The following is a 22,503-nucleotide window of genomic DNA, read 5'->3' as shown; positions in this document are numbered from 1 at the left end:
CTGTCTCTATGGTAACAGGATGTCTGTCTGTCTCTATGGTAACAGGATGTCTGTCTGTCTCTATTGTAACAGGATGTCTGTCTGTCTCTATGGTAACAGGATGTCTGTCTGTCTCTATTGTAACAGGATGTCTGTCTGTCTCTATGGTAACAGGATGTCTGTCTGTCTCTATTGTAACAGGATGTCTGTCTGTCTCTATGGTAACAGGATGTCTCTCTGTCTCTATGGTAACAGGATGTCTGTCTGTCTGTCTCTATTGTTACAGGATGTCTGTCTGTCTGTCTCTATGGTAACAGGATGTCTCTCTGTCTCTATGGTAACAGGATGTCTGTCTGTCTCTATTGTAACAGGATGTCTGTCTGTCTCTATGGTAACAGGATGTCTCTCTGTCTCTATTGTTACAGGATGTCTGTCTGTCTGTCTCTATGGTAACAGGATGTCTGTCTGTCTCTATGGTAACAGGATGTCTCTCTGTCTCTATTGTTACAGGATGTCTGTCTGTCTGTCTCTATGGTAACAGGATGTTTGTCTGTCTCTATGGTAACAGGATGTCTGTCTGTCTCTGTGGTAACAGGATGTCTGTCTGTCTCTATGGTAACAGGATGTTTGTCTGTCTCTATGGTAACAGGATGTCTGTCTGTCTCTGTGGTAACAGGATGTCTGTCTGTCTCTATGGTAACAGGATGTCTGTCTGTCTCTATGGTAACGGGATGTCTTTTGGATGTCTACTTTTTCTCAAACTGAGCTGCCTAGGGATGCAAAATGAATTTCAGTGCAAACTGACAATAAACCGCTGACTGGCGGTGGGTTCAAACCGCTGACTGGCGGTGGGTTCAAACCGCTGACTGGCGGTGGGTTCAAACTGCTGACTGGCGGTGGGTTCAAACCGCTGACTGGCGGTGGGTTCAAACCGCTGACTGGCGGTGGGTTCAAACCGTTGTAATGAATAAACCTGTGTTTCTACCGGTACCCTTTAACCGATGTTACCCTCAGTGATGCCGGTACCGTTTACCCGCTGCGCTGTTACCATAGTGATGTAGTGATGTCTTCCTCTCTGATCCTCTTCTCAGGTCTTTGGGGAGTTATGACGTCTCAGGAGGAGGCGTCTTCCTTCAGGAGGTTTTTTCAGTACGTGGAGGATAGCGGCCTTCGAACATACGACGGTCTGGTCATTCAGAACGCCTCCGACATCGCCAGAGAGAGCGATCGGGTCCGCAACCAGACGAACTGGGCCTACCTGCAGGAGAAACACCAGAAGAAGAGACGACAGGAGGACGCCATCAAGAGGTAGGAACCATTTAAACTGTAACGCCATCAAGAGGTAGGAACCATTTAAACTGTAACGCCATCAAGAGGTAGGAACCATTTAAACTGTAACACCATCAAGAGGTAGGAACCATTTAAACTGTTACGCCATCAAGAGGTAGGAACCATTTAAACTGTAACACCATCAAGAGGTAGGAACCATTTAAACTAACACCATCAAGAGGTAGGAACCATTTAAACTGTAACACCATCAAGAGGTAGGAACCATTTAAACTGTAACACCATCAAGAGGTAGGAACCATTTAAACTGTAACGCCATCAAGAGGTAGGAACCATTTAAACTGTAACGCCATCAAGAGGTAGGAACCATTTAAACTGTAACGCCATCAAGAGGTAGGAACCATTTAAACTGTAACACCATCAAGAGGTAGGAACCATTTAAACTGTTACGCCATCAAGAGGTAGGAACCATTTAAACTGTAACACCATCAAGAGGTAGGAACCATTTAAACTAACACCATCAAGAGGTAGGAACCATTTAAACTGTAACACCATCAAGAGGTAGGAACCATTTAAACTGTAACACCATCAAGAGGTAGGAACCATTTAAACTGTAACACCATCAAGAGGTAAGAACCATTTAAACTGTAACACCATCAAGAGGTAGGAACCATTTAAACTGTAACACCATCAAGAGGTAAGAACCATTTAAACTGTAACACCATCAAGAGGTAGGAACCATTTAAACTGTGAGCTCTCAGCCGACTACACTGACGTCAGGCCAGTGAATAGGCGTTATCAGTCGCTATAGGCCCCATAGATGTGGGTCAGTAGGGGCCTACTACACTCACTAGTAGGTGTTATCATCTATTCACATGGTAGATCACTGAAAGAAAGTATAAAAGAACAGAATGGCGATGTCTAGAGAGCGCGGTGAGTATGACAGGAGCAGAAGTCAAAGTCAGGCGCTGTAGTGTAGACAACATGAACCTCCAGATGTTTTACATAACAACATGAACCTCCAGATGTTTTACATAACAACATACATCCAGATGTTTTACATAACAACATGAACCTCCAGATGTTTTACATAACAACATACATCCAGATGTTTTACATAACAACATACATCTAGATGTTTTACATAACAACATACATCCAGATGTTTTACATAACAACATACATCCAGATGTTTTACATAACAACAAACACATAAATAATCAGTAGAGCTGTTAACGATGGTCAGAAACACGCTGATGTCCACTCGGATTCACGGGAACACCAGCGACAGACTACTGTTGGGCAAGGCACCTGCCTGGGGCCCCGACTAGAAGGGCCCCGACTAGAAGGGCCCCGACTAGAAGGGCCCCGAACCGCTATAGATTTATTATGATGTTTAGATATGAAACATATTGAATCATGGTACTATTCTAACTAAACATCTCATAAAATGCCCCCAAAGCACTGAGACAACTGTATACTACTGTTACTATACTACTTACTGTGTACTTCTACTACTTTAAAGGAACTACATCTACCTGACAGAGGAATGTTACTGTTGATGAAATATAACCATGTTAGAAGTGAAAGCTCCACCGAGGACAGACGACACCGCTCCGTCCCTCTGCACCTGAAGGCAACACTTCAATGCAGCACTTTTACTGTGTGCTATTAATACTTCAACTATTAATACTTCAACTATTAATACTTCAACTATTAATACTTCAATTATGAATACTTCAACTATTAATACTTCAATTATGAATACTTCAACTATTAATACTTCAACTATTAATACTTCAACTATTAATACTTCAATTATTAATACTTCAACTATTAATACTTCAACTATTAATACTTCAATTATTAATACTTCAACTATTAATACTTCAACTATTAATACTTCAATTATTAATACTTCAACTATTAATACTTCAACTATTAATACTTCAATTATGAATACTTCAACTATTAATACTTCAACTATTAATACTTCAACTATTAATACTTCAACTATTAATACTTCAACTATTAATACTTTAACTATTAATACTTCAATTATGAATACTTCAACTATTAATACTTCAACTATTAATACTTCAACTATTAATACTTCAATTATGAATACTTCAACTATTAATACTTCAACTATTAATACTTCAACTATTAATACTTCAACTATTAATACTTCAATTATGAATACTTCAACTATTAATACTTCAACTATTAATACTTCAATTATGAATACTTCAACTATTAATACTTCAATTATGAATACTTCAACTATTAATACTTCAACTATTAATACTTCAACTATTAATACTTCAACTATTAATACTTCAATTATTAATACTTCAACTATTAATACTTCAACTATTAATACTTCAACTATTAATACTTCAACTATTAATACTTCAACTATTAATACTTCAATTATTAATACTTCAACTATTAATACTTCAACTATTAATACTTCAACTATTAATACTTCAATTATTAATACTTCAACTATTAATACTTCAACTATTAATACTTCAATTATTAATACTTCAACTATTAATACTTCAACTATTAATACTTCAACTATTAATACTTCAACTATTAATACTTCAATTATTAATACTTCAACTATTAATACTTCAACTATTAATACTTCAACTATTAATACTTCAATTATTAATACTTCAACTATTAATACTTCAACTATTAATACTTCAATTATTAATACTTCAACTATTAATACTTCAACTATTAATACTTCAACTATTAATACTTCAATTATTAATACTTCAACTATTAATACTTCAACTATTAATACTTCAATTATGAATACTTCAACTATTAATACTTCAACTATTAATACTTCAACTATTAATACTTCAACTATTAATACTTCAACTATTAATACTTCAATTATGAATACTTCAACTATTAATACTTCAATTATGAATACTTCAACTATTAATACTTCAACTATTAATACTTCAACTATTAATACTTCAACTATTAATACTTCAATTATGAATACTTCAACTATTAATAGTTGAAGTATTCATAGTTGAAGCTAGGGTTGGTAATTTTCTTCAAAAACATTTTCTGTTACATTTGTTGAACTTCTCTTTACATCCTGACAGCTATCAATCAATCAATCAATCAATCAATCAATCAATCAATCTGATATCTGTGGATGCTGAAGGACTGTAAAAACCCGACAGCTGTCTGCGTGCCCTGTTGGTTGCTTATGTTCATTATGATGATGTTGGGGAGTGTCTCTGGAGGGAGGCTGTCTACCTGTCTACCTGTCTACCTGTCTACCTGTCTACCTGTCTACCTGTCTACCTGTCCACCTGTCCACCTGTCTACCTACCTGTCTACCTACCTGTCCACCTACCTGTCTACCTGTCTACCTACCTGTCCACCTACCTGTCCACCTACCTGTCCATCTACCTGTCTACCTGTCTACCTACCTGTCCACCTACCTGTCTACCTACCTGTCTACCTGTCTACCTACCTGTCCACCTACCTGTCTACCTGTCTACCTACCTGTCCACTTACCTGTCTACCTGTCTACCTGTCTACCTACCTGTCCACCTACCTGTCTACCTGTCTACCTACCTGTCCACCTACCTGTCTACCTACCTGTCTACCTGTCTACCTACCTGTCCACCTACCTGTCTACCTGTCTACCTGTCTACCTACCTGTCCACTTACCTGTCTACCTGTCTACCTGTCTACCTACCTGTCCACCTACCTGTCTACCTGTCTACCTACCTGTCCACCTACCTGCCTACCTACCTAATGATAGTGTTGGGGAGTGTCTCTGAAGGGACGGACGGTCAGAGTTGATGACTTGTAGACGTCCTCTCTAGATTCAGGGTTGGGGTTAGCGTTAGCTTGTGCTGCTAGCTGCTGGGGTTCATATTTATTACTAAATGCTTTTTCTTATTTACACTGATATATTTTTATTCTATTCATTATATTTGAATTCATTTTATTATTCCCTAATGTTATTTTCTTGTGTTCCAACATGCCACTTACCTTAAAGCACTTCTTTTTGTACATGACGAGTGACGTCCCTTTGGGGAGTTGTGAGGTTTTAATGGATCACCTTCCACCTGCAGGACGATGTGCTTCACAGCAGCTCCTTCAGACCGGCTATGTGAGCTGCTGTTTCAACACTTCATCTGCATTCTACAGGGTTTTTATTAGAGTGCATTTTATGGTAACCTTGGTAACCTTGGAAACCTTTTATTCCCCTCCCTTCCTTTCAGTAATCTCTCCGTTGTCCTCCTTCAGTTAGTGGACTTCGGCTATTTGAGCGATTTTAAGAAATATTGAATTTTTCCTTTTTTATGGCATTTTAAGGAATTGTTTTCAGCTGGTCCCCGTGTAACCCGAACCCTGACTGGTTGATGATGTACAGTCACTAATACGTCTTCCCATCCGTCCATCCAGGATTGGTGAAGATGTTGCCATGGCAACAGACGGGGCATACTCTGGGAAACATTTCAGGATGGGTTTCATGACGATGCCGGCCCCACAGGACCGTCTGCCGCCCCCCAGTCAGGGCTTCACCGTCCGGTCCCAGTCCCTCCACTCGGTGGGCGAAGACAACGACTCCAATCCCAACCGGAAACAACCTCCCCCCAAACCCAAGAGAGACCCCAACACCAAACTGAGCAGCAGCTCTGAGACGATGGACGGAGGCTCCAAGACGGACGTTCAAGAGTTCAAAGAGACGTCGGAGCAGGCTGAAGGTGAGAACACAACACCTGCCCGACACCTGTTGGTTAAACCCGACACCCGTTGGTTAAACTCGACACCTGTTGGTTAAACCCGACACCTGTTGGTTAAACCCGACACCTGTTGGTTAAACCCGACACCTGTTGGTTAAACCCGACTCCTGTTGGTTAAACCCGACACCTGTTGGTTAAACTCGACACCTGTTGGTTAAACCCGACGCCTGTTGGTTAAACTCGACACCTGTTGGTTAAACTCGACACCTGTTGGTTAAACCCGACGCCTGTTGGTTAAACTCGACACCTGTTGGTTAAACCCGACGCCTGTTGGTTAAACTCGACACCTGTTGGTTAAACTCGACACCTGTTGGTTAAACCTGACGCCTGTTGGTTAAACATGACACCTGTTGGTTAAACCTGACGCCTGTTGGTTAAACTCGACACCTGTTGGTTAAACTCGACACCTGTTGGTTAAACCTGACGCCTGTTGGTTAAACATGACACCTGTTGGTTAAACATGACACCTGTTGGTTAAACTCGACACCTGTTGGTTAAACCCGACGCCTGTTGGTTAAACTCGACACCTGTTGGTTAAACCCGACGCCTGTTGGTTAAACTCGACACCTGTTGGTTAAACTCGACACCTGTTGGTTAAACATGACACCTGTTGGTTAAACCCGACGCCTGTTGGTTAAACCCGACACCTGTTGGTTAAACATGACACCTGTTGGTTAAACCCGACGCCTGTTGGTTAAACCCGACGCCTGTTGGTTAAACCCGACACCTGTTGGTTAAACCCGACGCCTGTTGGTTAAACCCGACTCCTGTTGGTTAAACCCGACACCTGTTGGTTAAACCTGACACCTGTTGGTTAAACCTGACACCTGTTGGTTGTCTGTCTGCAGCTCGGCGTCTCTCTGGTGAGGACTACAGGAAGATGCCTCCACCCAAACCCAAAAGAAATCCAAACACTCAGCTCAGCACCTCCTTTGATGAATCTTACGTCCGTATCCATGGCAACAAGAAGTCTTCCTCGCGACTGGACAAATCTTCATCCCAGAGTCAGAGTCCGACGTCGAGGGACACGGACGACGAGGAGCCCGTCTACATCGAGATGGTGGGAAACGTCCTGCGGGAGCTGAAAGGTCAGGACGGCGTGGAGGACGAACAGAGCGAGGCGGTCTACGAGGAGATGAAGTACCCAATGCTCGAGGACTTCCTGCAGGACGCTCACGCTGCCATCATGGATCCTGAAGCCTGGTCGTCCCGCGGCTCTCTCTGTGACATCCCTCCACCCTTCCCCAACCTCCTGACTCACCGCCCACCGCTGTTCGTCTTCCCCCCCGCCCCGGCCCAGTGCTCCCCCAACTCCGACGAGTCCCCCCTCACCCCGTTAGACGTCACTCGGCTGCCTGTGATGGACAACGCCACCTACAGCCAGTCGGGTGGTGTTGAACCTTCTCAGAGCTCCACCCACCACCGCAAGGAGCGAGATCGGGACCGAGACCGAGACCGAGACCGAGACCGAGACCGAGACCGAGACCGTGATCTGTCCTCCACCCACACTGTCACCTCCTCTGGCCGCTCGTCAGCTCCGCCTTTGCCCTCCAACCTCTACAAGTCCTCTGGCTCCGCCCACAGTGGTCACGGTTACCCCCGCAGCCAATCAGCATGTCCGTCTCCGGTCAGCATGGGTCGCTCTCTGACCCCCCTCAGCCTGAAGAGGCCGCCGCCGTACGACGCTCTGATGGCAGGGGGAAGTATGCCCCGCTCTTCCTCTTCCTCTTCCTCGTCCTCACACAGGGCCGGGGACTGTGGAGCTAAACTCAGTAACTCGTCCTCCGCCCACGGCTCCATGCAGAACGTGTCCATGAGGTCACACACTCCCACCAGCCCATTGGACGAACTCAACAACCTGTTCAGCTCTGGTAGACAGGTGATGAAGAAAGGAACCGGAGGCAGGAAGAGCAGAGGGAGTGAAGGTAAATACTCAGTACTGCATCAGTACTTCATCAGTACTTCAACAGTACTTCATCAGTACTTCATCAGTACTTCGGCAGTACTGCAGTAGTACTGCATCAGTACTTCAACAGTACTCCATCAGTACTGCAGCAGTACTACACTGCAGGCATGTTTGAACCGAACAGTTCTGGGAACTTCCTGAGAAGAACTGACCACCGGGGTTAGTCTCTGTGTTACTGGGTTAGTCTCTGTGTTACTGGGTTAGTCTCTGTGTTACTGGGTTAGTCTCTGTGCTACTGGGTTAGTTTTTGTGTTACTGGGTTAGTCTCTGTGCTACTGGGTTAGTCTCTGTGCTACTGGGTTAGTCTCTGTGCTACCGGGTTAGTTTTTGTGTTACTGGGTTAGTCTCTGTGCTACTGGGTTAGTCTCTGTGCTACTGGGTTAGTCTCTGTGCTACTGGGTTAGTTTTTGTGTTACTGGGTTAGTCTCTGTGCTACTGGGTTAGTCTCTGTGCTACTGGGTTAGTCTCTGTGTTACTGGGTTAGTCTCTGTGTTACTGGGTTAGTCTCTGTGCTACCGGGTTAGTTTTTGTGTTACTGGGTTAGTCTCTGTGCTACTGGGTTAGTCTCTGTGTTACTGGGTTAGTCTCTGTGCTACTGGGTTAGTCTCTGTGCTACTGGGTTAGTCTCTGTGCTACTGGGTTAGTCTCTGTGTTACTGGGTTAGTCTCTGTGCTACTGGGTTAGTCTCTGTGCTACTGGGTTAGTCTCTGTGTTACTGGGTTAGTCTCTGTGCTACTGGGTTAGTCTCTGTGCTACTGGGTTAGTCTCTGTGTTACTGGGTTAGTCTCTGTGTTACTGGGTTAGTCTCTGTGCTACTGGGTTAGTTTTTGTGTTACTGGGTTAGTCTCTGTGCTACTGGGTTAGTCTTTGTGTTACTGGATTAGTCTTTGTGTTACTGGATTAGTCTTTGTGTTACTGGATTAGTCTTTGTGTTACTGGATTAGTCTCTGTGTTACTGGATTAGTCTCTGTGTTACTGGATTAGTCTTTGTGTTACTGGATTAGTCTTTGTGTTACTGGGTTAGTCTTTGTGTTACTGGATTAGTCTTTGTGTTACTGGATTAGTCTTTGTGTTACTGGATTAGTCTCTGTGTTACTGGATTAGTCTCTGTGTTACTGGATTAGTCTTTGTGTTACTGGGTTAGTCTCTGTGCTACTGGGTTAGTTTTTGTGTTACTGGGTTAGTCTCTGTGCTACTGGGTTAGTCTTTGTGTTACTGGATTAGTCTTTGTGTTACTGGGTTAGTCTTTGTGTTACTGGATTAGTCTTTGTGTTACTGGATTAGTCTTTGTGTTACTGGATTAGTCTTTGTGTTACTGGATTAGTCTCTGTGTTACTGGGTTAGTCTCTTTGCTTCACATAGTGAATTCTTCCCTGTTTGACCTCTGGGCTGCAGAACGGTAGCAGACACCTGCAGAACGGTAGCAGACACCTGCAGAGCGGTAGCAGACACCTGCAGAGCGGTAGCAGACACCTGCAGAGCGGTAGCAGACACCTGCAGAACGGTAGCAGACACCTGCAGAGCGGTAGCAGACACCTGCAGAGCGGTAGCAGACACCTGCAGAACGGTAGCAGGCGGTAGCAGACACCTGCAGAACGGTAGCAGACACCTGCAGAGCGGTAGCAGACACCTGCAGAACGGTAGCAGACACCTGCAGAGCGGTAGCAGACACCTGCAGAGCGGTAGCAGACACCTGCAGAACGGTAGCAGACACCTGCAGAGCGGTAGCAGACACCTGCAGAACGGTAGCAGACACCTGCAGAACGGTAGCAGACACCTGCAGAACGGTAGCAGACACCTGCAGAGCGGTAGCAGACACCTGCAGAACGGTAGCAGACACCTGCAGAGCGGTAGCAGACACCTGCAGAACGGTAGCAGACACCTGCAGAACGGTAGCAGACACCTGCAGAACGGTAGCAGACACCTGCAGGATATAAACCACTGAAGAAACCTGATTAACTTCATTAAAGTGATTTAACACCACAAAGAACAACCTTGTTATCATAACATTGAGGTCTACAACGGACAGGCCTATATATATAGATATATATGTGCGCTTCTTACACAGTAAATAAATGGATATGATTGATGTCAACATGTGGGACAGATGTGTCTCCTGACCTGAAAGACAAGGGGGGGTGGGGAGGTGTACTGTGTCTCTGAGATCCTCTCGGCTCTGATGAGATAAGAGTTACCAACAGACATAAAACTAAACATTAAATTAGCTGCTGAGGAAACAAGTTTTCATTCTGTCTCTGTCTCCTGTCTTTGTCTCCATGTGTCTCTGTAGGAGACTCCAGGTCTCTGCCCAGACACGGCAGTAAAGACGGAAAGTCCAGTCCAGTTTCAGGAAGGATGGGGAGGTCGTCTGTCAGCCCGACCATGATGCTGTCTGGAGGCGGAGGAGGCGGAGGAGGTGAGTCCGTCAGTGCCAATAACACTACAGGGACATAGAGACCAGAGGTCTGTACTAGGCAGTAGGGTTTACGGTTAGCGAGGTAACTTCAGGGTTAACTCTGGGTTTTCGTCCTACGAAGCTGGTTCACTTCTTACTGAGGTAGATCTCCATGGTAACTGATGCTGAACAGCTGACCTGCTCCGGAGCAGGTTATGTTCCAGATAAGAGATCAACTCGTATAAAAGCACCTCCTACTGACCAATCAGAGCTCCGTGTGGTGATTGTATGATAATATTACACACATATGAAGAAGTTACCGTCATAATCAGACTAAACACAACTCAGTTTAAACTGACAGATGCAGGAAGGACAGCTGGATTTATGCTGGGGGTGTTTACCGCTTTGAATTATGTTTTTATTTATATTTTTTAACTTCCTCTTGAGTCCGTTTCAGACCGCCGGTACGCCGTATTAATATTACTGGTCATGACGAGGTGTAATCCAGTCATCCATTATACATTTAAAAGCTGTTTATATCTAGACGAGTATATCTGACTGTTGAGTGTTCCGTTAAATTAATAAGTCTGTTAATTTAATCATCCACACATCTGGAGTTGTTTCTTTTACCAGCTGTTCTTCCTGCATCTGGCAGCTTCAACTGTTACTGTTAGTCTGATTAAGAGTTTCACTTCTTCATATCTGTCTGATATAGTTCACTCTTCCTTTGATAAATGTGTCTCTCTGCTGTCTGTAGACTAGTCCATGTCTGTGATTGGTCAGTAGACTAGTCAAATCAAGTCAAATCAAATCAAATCAAATCAATTTATTTTTGTATAGCGTCAAATCACAACAGAAGTTATCTCAAGACGCTTTATATGTAGAGCAGGTCTATGACCGTACACCATAGTTTAGAGACCCAACAGGATCCACCAAGCGCACTGTGGCCAGGAAAAACTCCCCGATTACTGGGAAGAAACCTGGAGCAGAACCGGGCGCAGGGCGGGCGGCCATCTGCCGAGACCGGCTGGGGGGATAGATAGATAGAGTGAGAGAGAGAGAGAGAGAGAGAGAGAGAGAGAGATAGAGAGAGAGAGATATAGAAGCAGCCACAATAGCAGTCTAGCAGCTGTAATAGCTAATACAAGTAGGACTGATAACACAAAACCAATAGTGGTGGATGGAAAGAGTGATAATACAACTATCGGAAAGCCAGCACTGTCCAGCATCTCTCCTCAGTACGTCCATGTGTGTTGGTGTGGGACGTCCCTGTGATCGATGCCCGTGCGTTGGTTCCTGCAGCATCAGCATGCTTGCTGGGAGCTCTTGATGTCTTTGGCAGTGATTGAGAAGTGTTATTCTCCAGGCTGCCACATTGTCATTAGGTGTTGGAAATCCCTCGTTAGCATTGGTAGTCCCTCGTACAGACGTAGTTAATTAGGGATGGTAGCAGTTGGTGTCAAGCAGGCACCGACGCGGCAGCAGATGCAGCCACAATACCGGAGACCACCAAGATCCAGGTGAAACCCTGCTCCAAGTGTACCCATGCTCCAGGTATAACCTCGCTCCCTGGTGTGATCCCGCTCCAGGTATGACCTCACTCCAGGTGTGACCCCGCTCCACGGTTAGCTGCGAGACAAGGAGGCACAAGGACTCCCGGGAAGGAATGAAGTTAGTAACAACATGGACATGGGACATGAGTATATACAGAAGGAAAGGGGAGCTCAGTGTGTCATAGGAAGTTCCTTATGACAGTGTGTCATAGGAAGTCCCCCGGCAGTCTATGCCTATAGCAGCTTAAGTATAAGCGTTATCAAAGAGGAAAGTCTTTAGCCTACTCTTAAATGTAGAGACGGTGTCTGCCTCCCGGACTGAAACTGGGAGCTGGTTCCAGAGAAGAGGAGCTTGATAGCTGAAGGCTCTGGCTCCCATTCTACTTCTGGAGACTCTAGGAACCTCAAGTAACCCTGCATTCTGTGAGCGCAGTGCTCTAGTGGGGTAGTAGGGTACTATGAGCTCTTTAAGATATGATGGGGCCTGACCGTTTAGCGCTTTGTAGGTGAGGAGGACGATTTTAAAATCTATTCTGGATTTTACAGGCAGCCAGTGCAGAGAAGCTAATACAGGCGTAATATGATCTCTTTTTCTAGTTCTAGTCAGTACACGTGCTGCAGCATTCTGGATCAACTGGAGAGTCTTAAGAGACTTATTGGAGCAGCCTGATAATAAGGAATTGCAGTAATCGAGTCTAGAGGTAACAGTTTTGAGACAGGATGTGCCTGATCTTCACAATGTTACGTAGATGAAAGAAGGCAGTCCGTGAGGTTTGTTTTATGTGAGAGTTAAAGGACATATCCTGATCGAAGACAACTCCCAGGTTCCTTACGGTGGTGCTGGAGGCCAGGGCAATGCCATCTAAAGTAACTATATCATTAGATAATTTGTTTCGGAGGTGCTCAGGGCCTAGTACAATAACTTCAGTTTTGTCTGAGTTTAACATCAGGAAATTGCAGGTCATCCAGGTTTTTATGTCCTTAAGGCATGCTTCAAGTTTAGTTAACTGGTCCATATCTGTGATTGGTCTGATGCTGCTAACTCCGCCCCGTTCATGTGAACTCGCTCACAGCCAGACTGAGAAACTCTGGGTCGATTTACTGAGTTGATAACCAGCTTCTTAAGACCGCTTAGTTTCATCTCTGTTGTTAGAGTTAATGAAGCCAGATAACTAGAAGATGCCCTGGAGATGATGGTGATACCCTGGGTATGATGAGATACCCTGGGTACGATGGAGATACCCTGGTATGATGAGATACCCTGGGTATGATGAAGATACCCTGGGTACGATGAAGATACCCTGGGTACGATGAAGATACCCTGGGTACGATGAGGGTACGATGAAGATACCCTGGGTACGATGAGGGTACGATGAAGATACCCTGGGTACGATGAAGATACCCTGGGTACGATGAAGATACCCTGGGTATGATGAAGATACCCTGGGTATGATGAAGATACCCTGGAGATGATGAACATACCTTGGGTATGATGAGATACCCTGATATGATGAAGATACCCTGGGTACGATGAAGATATCGTGGGTACGATGAAGATACCCTGGGTATGATGAAGATACCCTGGAGATGATGAACATACCTTAGGTATGATGAGATACCCTGGTATGATGAAGATACCCTGGGTACGATGAAGATACCCTGGGTACGATGAAGATACCCTGGGTATGATGAAGATACCCTGGAGATGATGAACATACCTTGGGTATGATGAAGGTACCCTGGTATGATGAAGATACCCTGGGTATGATGGAGATACCCTGGGTACGATGGATACCCTGGTATGATGAAGATACCCTGGGTACGATGAAGATACCCTGGGTACGATGGAGATACCTTGGGGATGATGGAGATACCCTGGGTACGATGGAGATACCCTGGTATGATGAAGATACCCTGGTATGATGAAGATACCCTGGGTACGATGAAGATACCTTGGGTATGATGAGATACCCTGGTATGATGAAGATACCCTGGAGATGATGAACATACCTTGGGTATGATGAAGATACCCTGGTATGATGAGGATACCCTGGTATGATGAAGATACCCTGGGTACGATGGAGATACCCTGGTATGATGAGATACCCTGGTACGATGAAGATACCCTGGCTACGATGAAGATACCCTGGGTACGATGGAGATACCCTGGTATGATGAAGATACCCTGGGTACGATGGAGATACCCTGGGTACGATGGAGATACCCTGGGTACGATACCCTGGGTATGATGGAGATACCCTGGGTATGATGGAGATACCCTGGGTACGATGGAGATACCCTGGTAAGATGAAGATACCCTGGGTATGATGAAGATACCCTGGGTACGATGAAGATACCCTGGGTACGATGAGGGTACGATGAAGATACCCTGGGTACGATGAGGGTACGATGAAGATACCCTGGGTACGATGAAGATACCCTGGGTACGATGAAGATACCCTGGGTATGATGGAGATACCGTGGGTACGATGAAGATACCCTGGGTATGATGAAGATACCCTGGAGATGATGAACATACCTTGGGTATGATGAGATACCCTGGTATGATGAAGATACCCTGGGTACGATGAAGATACCGTGGGTACGATGAAGATACCCTGGGTATGATGAAGATACCCTGGAGATGATGAACATACCTTGGGTATGATGAGATACCCTGGTATGATGAAGATACCCTGGGTACGATGAAGATACCCTGGGTACGATGAAGATACCCTGGGTATGATGAAGATACCCTGGAGATGATGAACATACCTTGGGTATGATGAAGATACCCTGGTATGATGAAGATACCCTGGGTATGATGGAGATACCCTGGGTACGATGGAGATACCCTGGTATGATGAAGATACCCTGGAGATGATGAACATACCTTGGGGATGATGGAGATACCCTGGGTACGATGGAGATACCCTGGTATGATGAAGATACCCTGGTATGATGAAGATACCTTGGGTATGATGAGATACCCTGGTATGATGAAGATACCCTGGAGATGATGAACATACCTTGGGTATGATGAAGATACCCTGGTATGATGAGGATACCCTGGTATGATGAAGATACCCTGGGTACGATGGAGATACCCTGGCATGATGAGGATACCCTGGTATGATGAGATACCCTGGTACGATGAAGATACCCTGGCTACGATGGAGATACCCTGGGTACGATGAAGATACCCTGGGTACGATGAAGATACCCTGGGTACGATGGAGATACCCTGGGTACGATGAAGATACCCTGGGTATGATGAAGATACCCTGGGTATGATGAAGATACCCTGGGTATGATGGAGATATCCTGGGTACGATGGAGATACCCTGGGTACGATACCCTGGGTATGATGGAGATACCCTGGGTATGATGGAGATACCCTGGGTACGATGGAGATACCCTGGTATGATGAAGATACCCTGGGTACGATGAAGATACCCTGGGTACGATGAGGGTACGATGAAGATACCCTGGGTACGATGAAGATACCCTGGGTACGATGAAGATACCCTGGGTACGATGAAGATACCCTGGTATGATGAAGATACCCTGGGTATGATGGAGATACCCTGGGTACGATGAAGATACCCTGGGTACGATGGAGATACCCTGGGTACGATGAGGGTACGATGAAGATACCCTGGGTACGATGAAGATACCCTGGGTACGATGGAGATACCCTGGGTATGATGGAGATACCCTGGGTATGATGAAGATACCCTGGAGATGATGAACATACCTTGGGGATGATGGAGATACCCTGGTATGATGAAGATACCCTGGGTACGATGAAGATACCGTGGGTACGATGAAGATACCCTGGGTATGATGAAGATACCCTGGAGATGATGAACATACCTTGGGTATGATGAGATACCCTGGTATGATGAAGATACCCTGGGTACGATGAAGATACCCTGGGTACGATGAGATACCCTGGGTACGATGAAGATACCCTGGGTATGATGGAGATATCCTGGGTACGATGGAGATACCCTGGTATGATGAAGATACCCTGGGTACGATGAAGATACCCTGGAGATGATGAACATACCTTGGGGATGATGGAGATACCCTGGGTACGATGGAGATACCCTGGTATGATGAAGATACCCTGGTATGATGAAGATACCCTGGGTACGATGAAGATACCTTGGGTATGATGAGATACCCTGGTATGATGAGGATACCCTGGTATGATGAAGATACCCTGGGTACGATGAAGATACCTTGGGTATGATGAGATACCCTGGGTACGATGAAGATACCCTGGGTATGATGGAGATATCCTGGGTACGATGGAGATACCCTGGTAAGATGAAGATACCCTGGGTATGATGAAGATACCCTGGGTACGATGAAGATACCCTGGGTACGATGAGGGTACGATGAAGATACCCTGGGTACGATGAAGATACCCTGGTATGATGAAGATACCCTGGGTATGATGGAGATACCCTGGGTACGATGAAGATACCCTGGGTACGATAGAGATACCCTGGGTACGATGAGGGTACGATGGAGATACCCTGGTATGATGAAGATACCCTGGGTATGATGAAGATACCCTGGGTACGATGAGGGTACGATGAAGATACCCTGGGTACGATGAGGGTACGATGAAGATACCCTGGGTACGATGAAGATACCCTGGGTACGATGAAGATACCCTGGGTATGATGGAGATACCGTGGGTACGATGAAGATACCCTGGGTATGATGAAGATACCCTGGAGATGATGAACATACCTTGGGTATGATGAGATACCCTGGTATGATGAAGATACCCTGGGTACGATGAAGATACCGTGGGTACGATGAAGATACCCTGGGTATGATGAAGATACCCTGGAGATGATGAACATACCTTGGGTATGATGAGATACCCTGGTATGATGAAGATACCCTGGGTACGATGAAGATACCCTGGGTACGATGAAGATACCCTGGGTATGATGAAGATACCCTGGAGATGATGAACATACCTTGGGTATGATGAAGATACCCTGGTATGATGAAGATACCCTGGGTATGATGGAGATACCCTGGGTACGATGGAGATACCCTGGTATGATGAAGATACCCTGGAGATGATGAACATACCTTGGGGATGATGGAGATACCCTGGGTACGATGGAGATACCCTGGTATGATGAAGATACCCTGGTATGATGAAGATACCCTGGTATGATGAAGATACCCTGGAGATGATGAACATACCTTGGGTATGATGAAGATACCCTGGTATGATGAGGATACCCTGGTATGATGAAGATACCCTGGGTACGATGGAGATACCCTGGCATGATGAGGATACCCTGGTATGATGAGATACCCTGGTACGATGAAGATACCCTGGCTACGATGGAGATACCCTGGGTACGATGAAGATACCCTGGGTACGATGAAGATACCCTGGGTACGATGGAGATACCCTGGGTACGATGAAGATACCCTGGGTATGATGGAGATACCCTGGGTATGATGAAGATACCCTGGAGATGATGAACATCCCTTTGGGATGATGGAGATACCCTGGTATGATGAAGATACCCTGGGTACGATGAAGATACCGTGGGTACGATGAAGATACCCTGGGTATGATGAAGATACCCTGGAGATGATGAACATACCTTGGGTATGATGAGATACCCTGGTATGATGAAGATACCCTGGGTACGATGAAGATACCCTGGGTACGATGAAGATACCCTGGGTATGATGGAGATACCCTGGGTACGATGGAGATACCCTTGAGATGATGAACATACCTTGGGGATGATGGAGATACCCTGGTATGATGAAGATACCCTGGGTACGATGAAGATACCCTGGGTACGATGAAGATACCCTGGGGATGATGGAGATACCCTGGGTACGATGAAGATACCCTGGGTACGATGAAGATACCCTGGGTACGATGAAGATACCTTGGGTATGATGAGATACCCTGGGTACGATGAAGATACCCTGGGTATGATGGAGATATCCTGGGTACGATGGAGATACCCTGGTATGATGAAGATACCCTGGGTACGATGAAGATACCCTGGAGATGATGAACATACCTTGGGGATGATGGAGATACCCTGGGTACGATGGAGATACCCTGGTATGATGAAGATACCCTGGTATGATGAAGATACCCTGGGTACGATGAAGATACCTTGGGTATGATGAGATACCCTGGTATGATGAAGATACCCTGGAGATGATGAACATACCTTGGGTATGATGAAGATACCCTGGTATGATGAGGATACCCTGGTATGATGAAGATACCCTGGGTACGATGAAGATACCTTGGGTATGATGAGATACCCTGGGTACGATGAAGATACCCTGGGTATGATGGAGATATCCTGGGTACGATGGAGATACCCTGGTATGATGAAGATACCCTGGGTACGATGAAGATACCCTGGGGATGATGGAGATATCCTGGGTATGATGGAGATATCCTGGGTACGATGAAGATACCCTGGTATGATGGAGATACCCTGGTACGATGAAGATACCCTGGGTATGATGAAGATACCCTGGGTACGATGAAGATACCCTGGTATGATGAAGATACCCTGGGTATGATGAAGATACCCTGGGTACGATGAAGATACCCTGGTATGATGAAGATACCCTGGGTACGATGAAGATACCCTGGTATGATGAAGATACCCTGGGTATGATGGAGATACCCTGGGTACGATGAAGATACCCTGGGTATGATGGAGATATCCTGGGTACGATGGAGATACCCTGGTATGATGAAGATACCCTGGGTACGATGAAGATACCCTGGGGATGATGGAGATATCCTGGGTATGATGGAGATATCCTGGGTACGATGAAGATACCCTGGTATGATGGAGATACCCTGGTACGATGAAGATACCCTGGGTACGATGAAGATACCCTGGTATGATGAAGATACCCTGGGTATGATGAAGATACCCTGGATACGATGAAGATACCCTGGTATGATGAAGATACCCTGGGTACGATGAAGATACCCTGGTATGATGAAGATACCCTGGGTATGATGGAGATACCCTGGGTATGATGAAGATACCCTGGGTATGATGAAGATACCCTGGGTATGATGAACATACCTTGGGTATGATGAACTCGCTTCTTAGTACAGACCTGAGGTCAGGTTTGAATGTAATCTTTTTGTGTTGATTGTATATATAATAATAATAATAATAATAATCTTATCTGCAGAATCGAAGTCGGTTTGTAAACTCGGCCGTTCAGCATCGACTTCAGGAGTTCCTTCACCAGGTGGAACGCCACAACGTCACCTGTATGAGCCGCATCATCATCATCCTGCCCTCAGCCAGGTACCACACCTGTAAAACACCCGTCTGTTTACCTGTCTGTCTACCTGTCTGTAAAACACCTGTCTGTTTGTCTGTCCGTCCAACTTTCTGTAAAACACCCGTCTGTTTACCTGTCTGTCTACCTGTCTGTAAAACACCTGTCTGTCTACCTGTCTCTGTCTGTCCTACTTGTCTGTTCATTTAGATCATTTTGTAAATCAGACGACAAACGGCAGTTTTATTTTAAATAGAAAAATAAACATATATATATAAATATAAAGTATAAATATATATATATATACTTTATATTTTAAACAGGAGACAACTTCACTGAACAACAGAACGTAAAACATTTAACAGACGACAGAAGATCAATACACCAGCTGACTCACATCTGACCTGTTAACCAGTTAACTTGTTAACCAGTAAACAAGTTAACATGTAAACCTGAAAACACGTTAACCTGTAAACACGTTAACCAGTTTACAGGTTAACACGTTAACCAGTTTACAGGTTAACACGTTAACCTGTAAACACGTTAACCTGTAAACACGTTAACCTGTTAAGACGTTAACCAGTTTACAGGTTAACACGTTAACCAGTTTACAGGTTAACACGTTAACCTGTAAACACGTTAGCCTGTAAACACGTTAACCTGTAAACACGTTAACCTGTTAAGACGTTAACCAGTTTACAGGTTAACACGTTAACCAGTTAACACGTTAACCTGTAAACACGTTAACCTGTTAACCAGTAAACAAGTTAACATGTAAACCTGAAAACACGTTAACCTGTTAACACGTTAACCAGTTAACACGTTAACAAGTTAACCTGCAAACACGTTAACCTGCTAACACGTTAACAAGTTAACCTGCAAACACGTTAACCTGCTAACACGTTAACAAGTTAACCTGCACACACGTTAACCTGCAAACACGTTAACCTGCAAACACGTTAACCTGCAAACACGTTAACCAGTTAACACGTTAACCTGCAAACACGTTAACCTGTTAACACGCTAACCAGTTAACACGTTAACCTGTAAACACGTTAACTTTCTAACCTGTAAATACGTTAACCAGTTAACCAACTAACCGGTAAACAAAGAGTTTTCTTGACTTTGTTTCATAATCATTTCATGTGTAAAATATTTGGTGTTTAAATTAAAGTTTTTTGTATTGTGTCTCAATATGAACCATAAACATTAAACATTAAAATTAATCTGTAGACATTAAAGTGAAGTAATACTTTGATACTGATACTAACAGAGTTTCATTATTGGTACTATTGTTAAACTAACTTTATACTAACATTAAACTAACATTAAACTAACATTAAACTAACCCTGATCTGACGACACCGAAGCACTTTAATAGATTAAATTTCATTCAACTTTGATTTTTTTACAATTATTTACACAAATAAAAAATGTAATTTCACCTAACCCTACCCTTTCCTCAACCCCTAACCCTAACCACTAACCCCTAACCCTAACCCTAACCCTACCCTTACCTCAACCCCTAACCCCCTAACCCTAACCCTAACCCCTAACCCCTAACCCTAACCCTTTCCTCAACCCCTAACCCCCTAACCCTAACCACTAACCCCTAACCCTAACCCTAACCCTAACCCTTTCCTCAACCCCTAACCCTAACCACTAACCCTAACCCTACCGTTACCTCAACTCCTAACCCTAACCCTAACCCCTAACCCCTAACCCTAACCCTTTCCTCAACCCCTAACCCCCTAACCCTAACCCTAACCCCTAACCCCTATCCCTAACCCCCTAACCCTAACCCCTATCTCACCTAACCCTAATATAACCTAACCTTAACCCTAACTCTGCCCAGCCATCAGCATCTAGCCCCGCCCCTCTACTGTAGCCCCGCCCCTCTACTGTAGCCCCGCCCCTATTTTTGAAGCACTTCTGTGTTGTTCTCATTTTTAAATGAAAAACAGACGTTTGTTCGAACGTCTTGGTTCATAACGATGATGATGATGATGATGATGTATATTCACATAACATCTGTACCTTTGTGTGTTCCTGTTGGCTGATTCTGAGTCTCTGACAATAAAATATCTGATTTCACCAGATTCAGAAACGCGATGTAGTTTCTGCCGCCGGGCGTCTTTCTGCCGCCGGGCGTCTTTCTGCCGCCGGGCGTCTTTCTGCCGCCGGGCGTCATTCTGCCGCCGGGCGTCATTCTGTCTCTCAGTCAGAACAATAACTAAAGACGGACTTCGATGACATCAGGAAGTTCTGTAGCTCAGTAAACTCCAACTTTATACGACAGTAAATATACTATAAAGACCCAATGTCCCCCTAGAGCCAGACCTCAGAGACCCAACGTCCCCCTAGAGCCAGACCTCAGAGACCCAACGTCCCCCTAGAGCCAGACCTCAGAGACCCAACGTCCCCCTAGAGCCAGACCTCAGAGACCCAACGTCCTCCTAGAGCCAGACCTTAAAGTGGGCCAGAACCATCCGGAGCAACTCTCTGGAACCTTCCATTAATAAATCTGACTGTCAGTTTCATTCAGAACAACGTGAAGGCCAAGCGTTCTTTCAGCTGATGCCCTCAGATACTCACTCAACACACCACAGAGACACTTCCTCCCACATCCAGGGTTAGGGTTACCACCACGACACCTGATCTCACTGGGAATCCCCACTGGAAGTCAGACGAGGAGAGACACGAGAGACGAGACACGACAACATTATCTGTCTCTGACTAGAGACGGCTACTGTAGCAGGACCACTTGTGGGACTTGTTCTTCAGGCTGGGACGGGCTGATAACAAGTTGCTGGGTTCTGGATGTTTCTCAGAGTCGAGGTGCCAGTTTCAGCTCTGTACTTCTTCCAGCATAATGTGGTCGCGTAGAGGTGGAACAGAGGCAGCCATAGAGAGGAGGTGTGAGGGTCGACCGGTTATTAACACATTCTCTAACAAGACCTCGTCATTAATACTAAAGAATGTAATCTGGAACGGCTGGAGGATGCCGGTAAGAGCGGGTAGGGGTGGAGTTCAGTGGGATGATGGGGGTCGAAGGGAGGGATGAAAAAGGAAGGAGGATACCGGGAGGTGAACGGTGGTTACCAGCTGGTGAACGGTGGTTACCAGCTGGTGAACGGTGGTTACCAGCTGGTGAACTGTGGTTACCAGCTGGTGAACGGTGGTTACCAGCTGGTG

General features: G+C 45.1%; 1 protein-coding gene across 1 annotated transcript in view; it reads left to right on the top strand.

Annotated features, from left to right (window-relative positions):
* Window positions 1-793: 793 nt before the first annotated feature.
* Window positions 794-22,503, top strand: part of nyap2a (neuronal tyrosine-phosphorylated phosphoinositide-3-kinase adaptor 2a) — a 24,318-nt gene continuing 2,608 nt past the window's right edge. The window contains exons 1-5 of the mRNA XM_074640841.1: window positions 794-1,287; window positions 5,722-6,023; window positions 6,911-7,987; window positions 10,319-10,444; window positions 19,216-19,334. Of these exons, the coding sequence (XP_074496942.1) occupies window positions 1,043-1,287; window positions 5,722-6,023; window positions 6,911-7,987; window positions 10,319-10,444; window positions 19,216-19,334 (1,869 nt within the window). The 5' untranslated portion in view covers window positions 794-1,042. The remainder of the gene's footprint in view (window positions 1,288-5,721; window positions 6,024-6,910; window positions 7,988-10,318; window positions 10,445-19,215; window positions 19,335-22,503) is intronic.

Source organism: Sebastes fasciatus, chromosome 7 (assembly GCF_043250625.1).
Source record: "Sebastes fasciatus isolate fSebFas1 chromosome 7, fSebFas1.pri, whole genome shotgun sequence".
NCBI classification, from domain to species: Eukaryota; Metazoa; Chordata; class Actinopteri; order Perciformes; family Sebastidae; genus Sebastes; species Sebastes fasciatus.
The sequence above is the reverse complement of the archived record's forward strand: the minus strand, read 5'-3'. Positions and strand labels throughout refer to the sequence as shown.